The 12,225-nt window shown below is 48.1% G+C and overlaps 1 protein-coding gene across 1 annotated transcript; it reads left to right on the top strand.

Moving 5' to 3' along the window:
* Positions 1-6,340: 6,340 nt before the first annotated feature.
* Positions 6,341-9,740, top strand: CACNG5 (calcium voltage-gated channel auxiliary subunit gamma 5; the record flags this gene model as incomplete). Its single annotated transcript, XM_080356410.1, has 5 exons — positions 6,341-6,548; positions 7,287-7,373; positions 8,154-8,294; positions 8,925-9,070; positions 9,483-9,740. The coding sequence occupies 5 exons, from the start codon at positions 6,341-6,343 to the stop codon at positions 9,738-9,740; spliced, it is 840 nt and encodes a 279-aa protein (XP_080212536.1).
* Positions 9,741-12,225: the final 2,485 nt, after the last annotated feature.

The following is a 12,225-nucleotide window of genomic DNA, read 5'->3' as shown; positions in this document are numbered from 1 at the left end:
CCAGCTCCTCCCAGAGCCACCCAGCAACCCAAACATCCACCAAGGACCCTCCTGTGTGACGCTTCCCTCCCAGTCCCTCTTCCAGAACTTAAGCTTCCCACCTTCGCAGCCAACACCGCAGGTTTTCCGCTTGCCAAAGTGTTGCTTCAGCTGGGGTTAAAAGAGGTAAGAGCTTCAAACGTCAATGAGAAAGGAGATACATGGGTGGGATGTGCTCTATAAGAGGTTTTGGGGGGATGTTTGTGGATCCAGAAAGACCATGTGAATGAGCATGAACTGTACAATGCGGGCTGTGCCAGCAGTGTGTGAGCCGGGACCCGAGGCGCTGTTCAGTCAACGATTTTATTTGTTGAAAGTTGCTGGCATCGTCCACAGCCATTAGTGCGAATGAGCTGGAGTGAAGCCATCACCCCAGCGGGCACAGTGGAGCTGGCTGGTTTGGGAAAGTCTCCGGTTAGAAGCTGGGGTGACAAAATAAATCTCAGTTTAAGCTGCTTTGACTTTGGGAATATCACTTGATCTCCTTGTGTTCAGTGCTGGAGCTGTAGGTGGGCTCAGTTATTTGTTACCAACTGCCCTTGCAAACCTGGCCCAGGCAAACGGGGCAGGTTTTGAGCAGCTCACAGCAAAAAGGCTGGTGCGTGGTAAAGGGGAGGGATGAGCAATCACTGGGCAGCCTGGGGGTCTCGCAGAAAAATATGGCACTCTCTATACAGCATCCCCTTTGCCCTTACGCTGGTATGAAAGGATTTCTGATCAAGCTTAAAAAAGTAACACAGGCAAGAAATGAAACATGGGAAGCGCCAAGGAGGGAATGTCTCAGAAAAAGCGTGGAGGTCAAGTTTAAAAGAACCATTTAGGGACGTGGTTCAGGTCTAGGTTGGACTCAGTGATGGATCAATGGTCCTGATTTCCAATCAAAATGATTCTATGGTGTTCTATGTGACCATGATTGTGTGATAGCGACACTTAAGATTACTTTTCACGTGTTTCTTGTTTCTGATGACAAACAAAAAATTAATAGGTTTGATTACTGGGGTTCAATCTAGTTTTAAATAACTCACAATAACTCACAACCAGCTGCCTTTTTTTTTCCTTTCCTTTTAAACCCTCTCTGGAGAGGCTGTGAGCCCAGCGCACTCCATTGATCTGCTCTTTCTGTCCGGTGTAATGGTTCTGCTGCGTGAGGGCTGAAGCTTTCAAGACCGGTATTGATCCTTGTCAAGTTTATGGCTGCTCGTAGTCGCAGTTACCAGCGCTTGTTCAAACTGCCACGAGACGGACTGTTTTATTTCTTAATATCAAGCTAAACCTCCCCCATATCAAAAAGATTTATTTCCATACTTAGTTTTTCCAATACGTAATTCCTCTCTCAGAAACTGAGCTGACATTTCTATATGACACTAATGCAGCTCTGTAAAGATGCCTTACATATTTCTGCCTTCCCATGCACCATGGGAGGTGGGGGGTGCTGGCAGCCCAGGAACCCTACGGACCAGCTCCAACCCCATCCCCTTTGGCCATTTCCATCTCCACGTACCAGCCCAGGAGATGCTGCTTCTCTTTACATCCATCCTTGCTCTCCTTCAGCTATTATAAGGAAGAAGAACAGCCTCGTGTTTCTCTCCCGCCTGCAGTACACCTTCTCCAAGCTTCGGGAATGACCTGTTGCTTCAAAAATCAAAACTGTCTTTCCCCGTTTGCCCAGTTTTCCAGGTCAGGTTTGTTGAGCTGCTTCTCCTGGGTCCCAGACAGAGCAGCGGGCACTGCCCACTCCATTTCCTCCTCTTCTTCTCCTCCGCTGAGCTGCATACACCCAGTTGAACCAAAGACAGTTCACCACATGCTCCTCATGCTGGCAAAACCTTCTCCACAAACAAATCAAGCATCAGCTTGGGTCAGTGGGACACAAGCTGCATCTTGCACGTGCTGTTTTAGGATGCAAATCCTGCATTTGCACCCTTGGGTGCTCCATAAGCTCAGTGGGAACTGCTGTGCTCCTCTGTCACCACCTTTCTATTCCATTGTGGTTTTTAGTGACCAAATTAAGCTTTTCTGGGATAGCCCACAATGGAGCCATGGTGATGTTGTGCTGTCTGGGAAGGGTGACGATGCGGTCCTGGCCCCCGCCAGCCCCCTGGCCTGGTCCTGCCCGCCCAGCATTGAAAAGTTTAGTACAGAAAGAGCCACTCTCCTTGACCTATTTAATTTTGCCCATGTTTGTGGCCTGCATTGTGTCCTGAGGAAGCGATTGTGCTGCTTGAAGGCCCTTTATTTTTAGCCAGCCCAATTTTCTGGTCGCAGCTTAGTGGGAGCTGCTCTTTCAGCTCAGCTCCACCACAGCTCACGCTCTCCTGCCTTTGCAGCTTTTACCCGGGTCCCTGATGTTCTTTGTACATCGATCGCTCGCTCAGTGGGTTTCCTACTCCCCTTCCACCAGGCTTTGATCCTCGTCCTTTATGTTCTGCTTGGCCTCTCCTGCTGCTCCAGGTCCAATTTCCCTTGCCCTGGGCTTGCAGCAGGACCGGGCTCTCCCAGCCACAGCAGCAGTTGGTTCTGGATCCCAGCACCCCTCCACAAACAAAACCTTCCCTCCTGTCTGTTTCAACAACCTTGGCTGTGCTTCCTCTCCTTACAAATGGCAGGAAATTGGAAATGATGCTCTAGCCACGTAAAAATCAATAGCTACCTCCTTGGCCTGGCTTGGCCCTGCTCTTTCTACCTTTACGCAGGGCAGGAGGGAGCATTGTTTTCCGCTGAACTCAGAGCAGTGATTTATCAATACGACCCATCCTGCCCAAGCAGTTGACCAGCAATGTATTTATTTTTCACAGCCCATCCACGTAGCCCAGAGTGGCAGCTTGTGCTCGGCATTAGATCATGAAGGGGTGGGCTCGGAAATCAGGACCAGGATAATATTTTCTTTATGTGACCATGGAGCATGCCTAGATCTGGGTGAACCGTGTTAGGAACAATGCCAACACTCATTTCATTTTCCGAAGGGGTCAGTCCCACGGAGGGCCATGTGCAGCTCCCATCAGAAGCTGTGGCTCCAAGACAAAAATAAATTCATTATAAGGACTGCAGATTACATTGCAGGCTGCCTTTATTATTCCCTGGACTACTACCAGAAGACGCAGTGTGATTGGAGGTGCAGGAACAGTTCTAAGGCCCTGTTTCTTGGAAATCTTTGGGTCTATAGTCATTTAATTGAAAATGCAGCTACTGCTGGAAACCAAACAGCATCATCTTTTGACTGTAGGAAACAGAACACAATCAGTAAAGGTCACCAGGGGATAAATCCTTGCTGAAAATCAAGCCAGCTCCTGTTGGTGTCCTTGAAAAAGTCTTTCTCTTGGGAGCCCAGGAATTCTCGAGGCACTGGACATGGGGGAAGGTTTATCCGAGCGGCTCCTCTGCACTGTCCCTGCCTCCCGTCCCCACCGCATTGTGCTCGAGTTCTTGTGCCAGCGAGGCACTAAGAGGGATCAGTCTCTAATGCATCCGTGATTACATGGAAATTGAAGTGTGAGAGTGAAAAGAAATGAGGCAATTGAGAGGCGTGACTCCCTGCTGCCAGCGTCACCCCAATGACCAATACAAATTACGACAAATAGATAGATTTTCCAGTGCCTGGTGTTGATGGACAACAAGTCACAGACTACTTACTTTGATTTTCAGCTCCTTATTAATGAAAAAAAAAAGTGCAGGGAGGATGTTTGTGGATGATACACCAGCCAAGAATAGAATCCAGCTCCTTTTACCATTTTGGCACCAAAATCCCAAAGAGGGATGAGACACCTTGTAGTAAACACTGTTCATTTTGAGGCAGCAGCTAGAAAATCTGGCTTTGAGTGAGTCAGGGAGAACAGATGAGCCGGAGGATCTGTGCTTGATCTGGTCATATTGCTGGATTGAATGGGATCTCTGAAGAGCTGGGATAAGGCATATTCCCTGGGAAATTGCATATTCCCATCCAGTGAAGGAGCAAAGTGGTGTCCTGACGTCTATAGCTTTTGCCCTTGGCAGTGAGGTTGTCCTCAGGCTATCGAGGTGCAGGACTACTTGCCAGGACACGCTTCTCTGCCTCACAGTACCAGTTCTTCAGCTGCTGCCTCCTAATTCCTCAATCTGTGCATCTCCTTCGCACACTTTGCTCCTCACGCTCCCAGCAGGGACGGGTCCCTCCTGGGAACGTGTCCTGCTTTTCTTGAGCTGGGGGAACTATTAAATAAGAATATTAGGCATGAGGCTCATTAGCAAAGCCAAATCCTTAATTTCACATGGGAGAGAACTGTCAGAGCTGTTGCAGTGCTTGAGGGTGCAAGTACATCTGCTTTCTACTGAGATGTACTTGTCCGCTTTGGACTCAGGGTAGGATGCAATAATAGTCTCTTTCCCTCTTTTGCTCAAGAACTTGCAAGTTCCAGCAGCATTTCCTGCACCCAGAGGTGCAGACAGGCCTTGGGTGTCGCATCTGTTCAGTAAATGCAGTTATTTGGCCCCCACAGTAACTGCAAGTTTCCTTCACCAGTTCAGCCGCAAGAAATAACTATCAGTGTCGTCTGGTTGTATTAATCATGAGGAAACTACAGCGTAACATTACCTTTGGAGACTTTCGAGTGTAAAAGTGCAAGCTGTGAGGGCTTTGGGCATCTCTGAGCGTCACTGTGAGCAAGTATTAATATATTAACAGAGGTGCAAGAAATAAAGCCTTCCTCCAGTCTGTTCACTCAGCCAGATGTGTTGGAATAGCAAGTCATTGTCCCCTGCCCAAACAGGAGCCACATCTCCTGATTTAATCACAATATCCTACCACCTTTGCCGCAGTGATAACAGCAACCAGACCTCTCATCCAAAAAGCCTGTTCAGCAACGTGTGTCACGATAGCGAACACTGGCTGCGAGTACAGGCACAATGGAGCTGCCCCAGCTCTACTGTTTGTCCGTCGTTATATTGGGAATAGGCATCTCAAAGGAAATGTGTGTTTAGGAAGACCCTGCGCTCCTTCCCAGGATCCAGGAGAGAACGAGCCTTGTGCAATTTTAAAGGGAACCCAAGTAAGATGCATCCTGCTGCTACTGTGTTAAATTCGGTAGCTTTTGTTGTCTAGCTGGATCTATATATATATTTTTCCCCTATTGTTTGCAGTGCTGAACGACAGCAAAATGTGCCTTGGAAAAATACACATGACACGGCACTTATCTGTGACTCGTACTGCCTTTATAAAAGCAGTCAATAGCACTATCTGCCTCGTTCACACTCCCCAGAAGACTGTCTCTCGCAAATATCTCTTCCTTCTTGCTCTTATTCCTCTAATCTTTCATTTCTGTAGCTTCCCCCATCCCTTATACTAATTGCACTTTTCCTCTGTTGCACTAAGAACTGTGATTTCTGGTAACATTTTATCAGTCTGCAGGGTGCTGTGAGAACCGCTCAGTTCCACAAATCAGCAAAAATAAGAGAAGAAACACATATTCCATCCACAAGTGATATGGGGGATGAGGGAAGTTTTTTTGCCTCCTGTAATGTTTGCCCGGGGCCTGACAGCAGCTCTCTGGCCCCATTTCCCTGCAGCCCCCTGAAGCACCAGCTCAGTCTCCATGTTCAGCCAACACCGGCACCGACAGATCTGATCCAGCAACCACAACCAAAAGCAAAAAGAAAAAGGCAACATATTGCATCACACCACTCTGCTTGGGGGCATTTGATTATATCATTTAGCACGTGTGAATTTAGGATGGTTCTTGCAAAATTGGGATCTTGATCCCACAGTGTGTAAATCTACCCTGGAAGAGGAAAAGCGGTAATGCTGGGGGAGCCGGGTGTGACCAGAGCTGCTCAGGAGCAGGTTGTGTTCTGGCAGCTGGAAGTATTTTTGTTGATCCATTAACATGGTGTCCATGATCCTCAACAGGCTCCTGTGCCGAGGAGATACGGTTTGCACTGCTGCACATAGATAAGGCTCTGAGGATGGCAGATGCTGCACTTTGGCTACATCCTTGGCGAGCCGAGCGCTGCGTTTGGCTGGAGCAGCAGGAATACACCTGCAGCAAACAAAGGTGGAGCCGATGAGCTCCTCCCGCCCCAGCACTCGGTGCTCAGCACATCCCTGAGCCCTGGGCTGGCGTGGGGCAGCAGTCGGGTGGGATTTGGATCAAACTCTCCATCTGTCAGGTCCCGCTGTGATTGCTTTAATGGCTTGTTTCAGCTCGACCTAAATAAGCAATTGAGGGCACAGCGCAAAGCTTTGGCACATCCGTTCCCCCAAAAAGCAGCATGATGCTGATGGCCGTGTCCCCTCTCCCCACAGCCGTCCCCATCCCCGCCTCGGCCCCCCATGCTTTTGGGGATGAGCGCTTGCGGCAGGAGGGCGCTGACCCTGCTCAGCAGCGTGTTCGCCGTCTGTGGCCTTGGCCTCCTGGGCATCTCCGTCAGCACCGACTACTGGCTCTACCTGGAGGAAGGCATCGTCCAGCCCCAAAACCAGTCGGTGGAAATCAAACTGTCGCTGCACTCGGGGCTCTGGAGGGTCTGCTTTCTGGCAGGTATGGTCTGCCCCCCAAAAACGCCCCCTGTAAGGTGATGTTTGCAGCATCAGACCATGGGAAAGAGCTGGGGAAAATGGAGGTTTTAGAGGCTGTGCCCATCTCGGCTTCTGAACTTAGCCACAACCTGAGTCATGCCACCATCCCATGCCCAGATTTAATAGTCAGATGGATAAAAGTGCCTTTGCACACAGGCTTTGGGTGAGATGGCTGCTGCCATGCCAGAACCCGCTGTCCCTGTCCCAGCACCGCGGCCACAGCGCCTTGGGCAGCAGCTCAAAACTTTCCATTTTGTCCCTGGAACAGTTAGATTCAGGTCAACTCAGCTATTCCCTCCATCCGCGCCAAGTTCGATGAAGCCACTTGGCTGCAAGGACAGAGTTGAATAAAACCCAAAGGAATAAGAATCTCAAAGTGACCGATTTGAAATGTCACGAAGTTTCAACTGCTGCTTGGAAAAAGCCGAGAGAGTAACGAGCTCTGATACCACCCCAGGGTGACCTTAAACCCTCTGGCTTCAGGTTTTTGTATACAAGCAAGTCCTTTTGCACAAGAGAGATGATAGTTAAGAGATATCTTTCTTCAGCCCTAAACACTGACACCCAGGATGGAAGCAGCACTAAAAAGCAAGATTGTTTTTATGCATGCACTGAAATGAATTTTAAAGGGACTCTCTCCTCCACCAAAAATAAACAGACAGACATACTGCAGGTGTGACGCAGTGTCTGTTTGCTGCAGGTGAAGAGCGAGGCCGGTGCTTCACCATCGAATACGTCATGCCCATGAACATCCAGCTGACATCTGAGTCCACAGTCAACGTCTTAAGTAAGTGGTTTGGTGGAGTCTTACTCTTTGTGTAAGTCTTACTCTTTGTGTGTGTCTTACTCTTTGTGTCCTGCAAAGCACCAAAGAGTCACTAGGGATCTTGCTGAAGAAGCTCCTGGTTCCCTGATAGTGCTACCATGCAAGGATGCTGCTACTTTTTTCACTATGTGATTTACCTGGCATGCTCCTAAGCTTTTGGGGACATCCCTTTCTAACGGCAGGATGCTGACAGAGGCTCTAAGCGGTACAGTTTCCTGTCACTGGCTATTCAGCACTGATGCTTATAGAAGTGTTGGGCTGTATAGTCTCCTCTCTGTAATTTGCAGCTGTATTTATTCTGTAGCAGTCAGTTTTACACATTACATAGTGGGATTAATTAAGGATGGAGCGTCACAGCTCTCATGATGAATTCTGCAGTCATTTCTGATTTAATAAATAGAAATGTTCAGCAAACATTTTTTGCAATGAACCTAGAGAAAAATGCAGGTTCCGATGGTGTTTTTTCCTGTGTAACACCACTCGTGGAAACCCTTAGAAATGCAAACATTAACAGACGTTTCCACAGCCAGAGTCTCCTCTTTACTCAGCTCATCAGCAAAGAGGGGAACCCCTGCCAGGGGCTGGGGAGCAGTGCAGGATCACCCACATTAACCGAGAGCAAGGAGGGACATGAGGTGCCCACAGAGCAGCGGGGCTGCAGCCATCCCACTCACCTGAGCCCATTTCTTGTGATGGGGAGGACTGACCTGCTCTCGCTTCCCTCTGCTCCTCTCCCCCCAGAGATGATCCGCTCTGCCACCCCCTTCCCTCTGGTCAGCCTCTTCTTCATGTTCATCGGCTTCATCCTGAGCAACATCGGCCACATTCGGCCTCACAGGACCATCCTCGCCTTCGTCTCGGGGATATTCTTCATCCTGTCGGGTGAGTTTTGCTAACCAGCTTTTTTACTGAAAATCCTTGGGCATGGAGCACATTGGCTTTTGTAGCTGCTGGTGCTCTCCTAATATGCTGTGGTTCCTGCTTGTTGGAGCCATCTCCTGCAGCATCTCCCGCAGCCTGGGCTTTGCAGGATGGACAATCACCCAGTGCAAGGCTCGTGTGTGCCAGAGGCGAGGAGATGGGGGGGAAAGCGCCCACCACCGTGCAGGAGCAGCCGCTGGGGTGCTGGGGGAGAAGACACCTCCCAGTGCACGTCGTTTGCAGGAGAGACCTGAAACTTCAAATTGCTCAGCCGAGATGTCTCTACATGAGACAAGTGAATGTTTTATTCATGGTGTTGTGCCAGTGTTCAACAAAGAGCTGTGACAGCTGGGCTTTGAAGCCAGCTCCTACCCGGTGCACATGGACTTGCTTGAGTGGGTAACGGCTTGACTGAAATGTGAGCAATGCCCTGGGTTAGCTCAGCGGGAAATCAGCCTCTTTCCCCAGTTATTTCAAGCACGCTTTCAGTTTTACACTTTCACCCAAAGTCAGATCTTAAAGGAAAGTGCTTCTTCAGTGGCTTCATCCCTATAGCGTTTCCCACCGTCTTCCTCCTCTGTTCCTCCCCAGGTCTGTCTCTCGTGGTGGGGCTGGTCCTTTACATATCCAGCATTAACGATGAGATGCTGAACAGAACCAAGGACTCAGAAACATTCTTCAGTTACAAATATGGATGGTCATTTGCCTTCTCTGCCATCTCGTTCCTTCTCACAGAGGTACCTGGAGCAGTCCCATCCCTGTCATGAGTGTATCCCATTCTTAGGGGGTAGTGTTGAGGCTGTGAGCAGAAAGAGGACTCAAATGGGATTTAAGGGTAGGCTATGAGAGCAGATATGTAGTATGGTGGAAGACATATACGGTGGGGACAGACCTCAAGCCTGGAGCATTAATGGGGTGTTTGATCACGATTTGATGCCAAGCACGGATGCAAAGGAGGAGATGGGTTTGTGCCATGTTACTTATTGCAGGACACACGGCACAGGACAGTGAAACAACCATCCTTAGCGGCCCTTGCGCATCATCAGCAGAGCCAAAGAAAGCCATTTATATTTTAGTTCTGTTTTGCTGGTGGTGCAGAAGGCAGCCGATAGCAGGCTGAGCATCAGGCCGTGTCTCTCTCCCCTGCAGAGCGCCGGGGTGATGTCCGTCTACCTGTTCATGAAGCGATACACGGCCGAGGACATCTACCGACCCCACCCCGGCTTCTACCGGCCCCGCCTGAGCAACTGCTCCGACTACTCGGGGCAGTTCCTGCACCCGGACGCCTGGGCGAGGGGACGCAGCCCCTCGGACATCTCCAGCGAGGCGTCCCTGCAGATGAACAGTAACTACCCGGCTCTGCTCAAGTGCCCCGACTACGACCAAATGTCCTCGTCCCCATGCTGAGCCCCACCGCCCCCACTCCCACCCCAGTGCCAACAGTCGTCATGTCCTGACTCCATTTATTTGTTTTGGTTTGGTTTTTTCAGGCCGCTCTTCCAGGGCAATTCTTTATTTATAGAGGCATAAGTATAACCAGAGACATTGGTTATATAACCAGTAATATAACCTAGAGAATTGGGATATTTTCCGTCCTTTTTTTTTTGTATTCTTCCCTGCATATGTAAAAATCTCTCCAAAGTCCTCTTCTTTTAGCTCATCCCGCAGAGCAAACAGCAGTTCTGCCTGGGGGATAAATCCAGAAATCCAGGGCTGGACTTGAGAGCAGAAAAAATAGAGTAGAACTAAGACAAAAAAAAAGTGTATTTTTTGGTTTAGTTAGGCTGTGAAAGTTTGTGCATTTGCCTGTATCATTTAATTATAGATTTACTAGCCTAAGTGCCAGCAGGTGTAAAAGATTTGTGTAAATTTCCAAGAAATAGCCATTGTCAGAAAAATATACTTTGTCTTGATGCAGTTGATATCTCTTCTTGCTGGATAGCACTTTAAAGCAGGCTGCAATGGGAAATAGCCATCTTTCTCAACTATACCTCAGCAGGCTTAGACACAAGCAGGTTGTTGTTCCTCTATGGCCACTTGTGAACTGTTGCTTAAATATCCCCTATGAGACTGGAATCCCTGCAGCCCTGGGGTGTCTGGGCTTGGGGGGGTGGCTCAGCACCCACTTTTCCACCTCCATCCCATAGACTGGGGGTCTGAAGAGTGACTGGGAGAATTTCAGTGCAGTATCAAGTGGAAAACTACCTAAAACATTCCCGTAGGAAACACCAGGCACAGTATTTAGGGGAAATGAGAGCCAGAAGCACAAGTTATTTTGTCAAAAGGTGGGATCCCAAACAGGTGTAAAGTGATGTAGCCGAATTAATGGCATCAGTCCACTGTAGCAAAGTAGTTGGCTTGTGTTTCATTTTGACAAGAAAATGGTATTTTACCTGCTTTTTGTGTGTGTGTATAAACCTTCTTTTGAGGTTTTAAGTTTTAAAATTTCATATGATGCTTTGGCATTTTGGTCTTAGAGAGCTGGCAGGGTGAGAGCATCACTCGATTGAAAACAAAGGACAGGGAAGGAAAAATCTGTGCTCCCTCCTGTGCAAGCCCTGAGCTTGGCACCTCGCGGGAGAAAGAGCTTTGTCCAAACTTTGTTTCTGTTCTTGTTATTTGGAACCTTTCAGAAAATTCCCTTTCTGCAAAAAGCAAAACCCTCCGGGGATTCTTGGTATATCTGAGCTTGGTTTGTCTTACTGTAATTAAAACAAACAGAATATATGCACTTCTACCCTCATTTGTAGCATACTATATTATGAATGTTGCACCTCTTTGTTATTATTTATTGTTTATTATTTATAATTTACCATTTAGTATTTATTATTTATAAACTACTCCAAAGCAGGGTCGGGTCCTGGCACAGCACCACTATTTGCATCGACTCTGACACTCGTCCCAGGGGACCTCACTGCAGAACAACCAACTCCTGTCCAGGATTATTTCCTCTCCAGTTCCTCCAGATAAGCCAGTAACATATATCTAGTGTATATCCAGTATCACTGACCCTCAGTTTGCTAAGTTTTAAAACCAGGGTATCTTTTGGTAGATGCAGTTGTATTTACTGCTAGTTTTTCTATTTCTCTCAAGCATCTGTTTTCTCAATCTAAAACCCAGTTTGTAAGTGCTATGTGACAGTTGCACTGCTGGGAAGGTCCAAGCGTTAAAGCATGACCCAGCCCCACCATCCAGCACTGAAGCCTCATCTGGTCCTCATCTGTTCGCCCCAGGCAGATAAACCATCAGTTTTCCACTGGGATCTCTGTGTTTGGTGTGAATTAGGCTCCGACAAAGCACTGAAGCTCACAAGTTATGATCTTGCTTTTCCCAGAACCAAATGTAGCTTGCTGGGTTTGATGTTAGTGGTTTCTGGCAGCTCAAAGACCCTTTGCATCTTCCCCTTGATGGATCTTTTATATTCTCAGTCCTTCTTGGAAGGAAGACCTTGAGGATCACCAAAGTCACTGATGTTCAGAGGCATGAGGGCTGCCCCACACTGCTATGTTCTCCCACACCAGGGAGTAGTTTTGTACAATTAATCCTGTGCAGCATCATGAGACGTCCCTGTCCCCAAGTGGAATTTTCCTTTATACCAATTAAATACAGAAATACTCATTTTATAAATTAAAATGTCTGCCTACATAAGCAGAAGACGTGATAACAAACTTCACGCCTCCCTCAAGGCCCCAGAAGGTTTAGCAGAGTCTAGGGGTGAATTAGAAAAGTAATTACTTTAATTCATTGGAGAGATTATCATCATGTGGCTGCATTTGTGAGCCTGGGAGTTTGCATGTTCACCCAGTGAGCATGAGCCCTTCCTAAGTGCAGGACTGCTGAAAGAAATGTGTCAAAATAAGTGTTTGCTGTTTGTTCAGTAAATGCTGGTTGG

This window comes from Nesoenas mayeri, assembly GCF_963082525.1.
Source record: "Nesoenas mayeri genome assembly, chromosome: 19".
In the NCBI taxonomy this organism is placed as follows: Eukaryota; Metazoa; Chordata; class Aves; order Columbiformes; family Columbidae; genus Nesoenas; species Nesoenas mayeri.
This window is presented reverse-complemented; position numbering and strand designations above follow the sequence as displayed.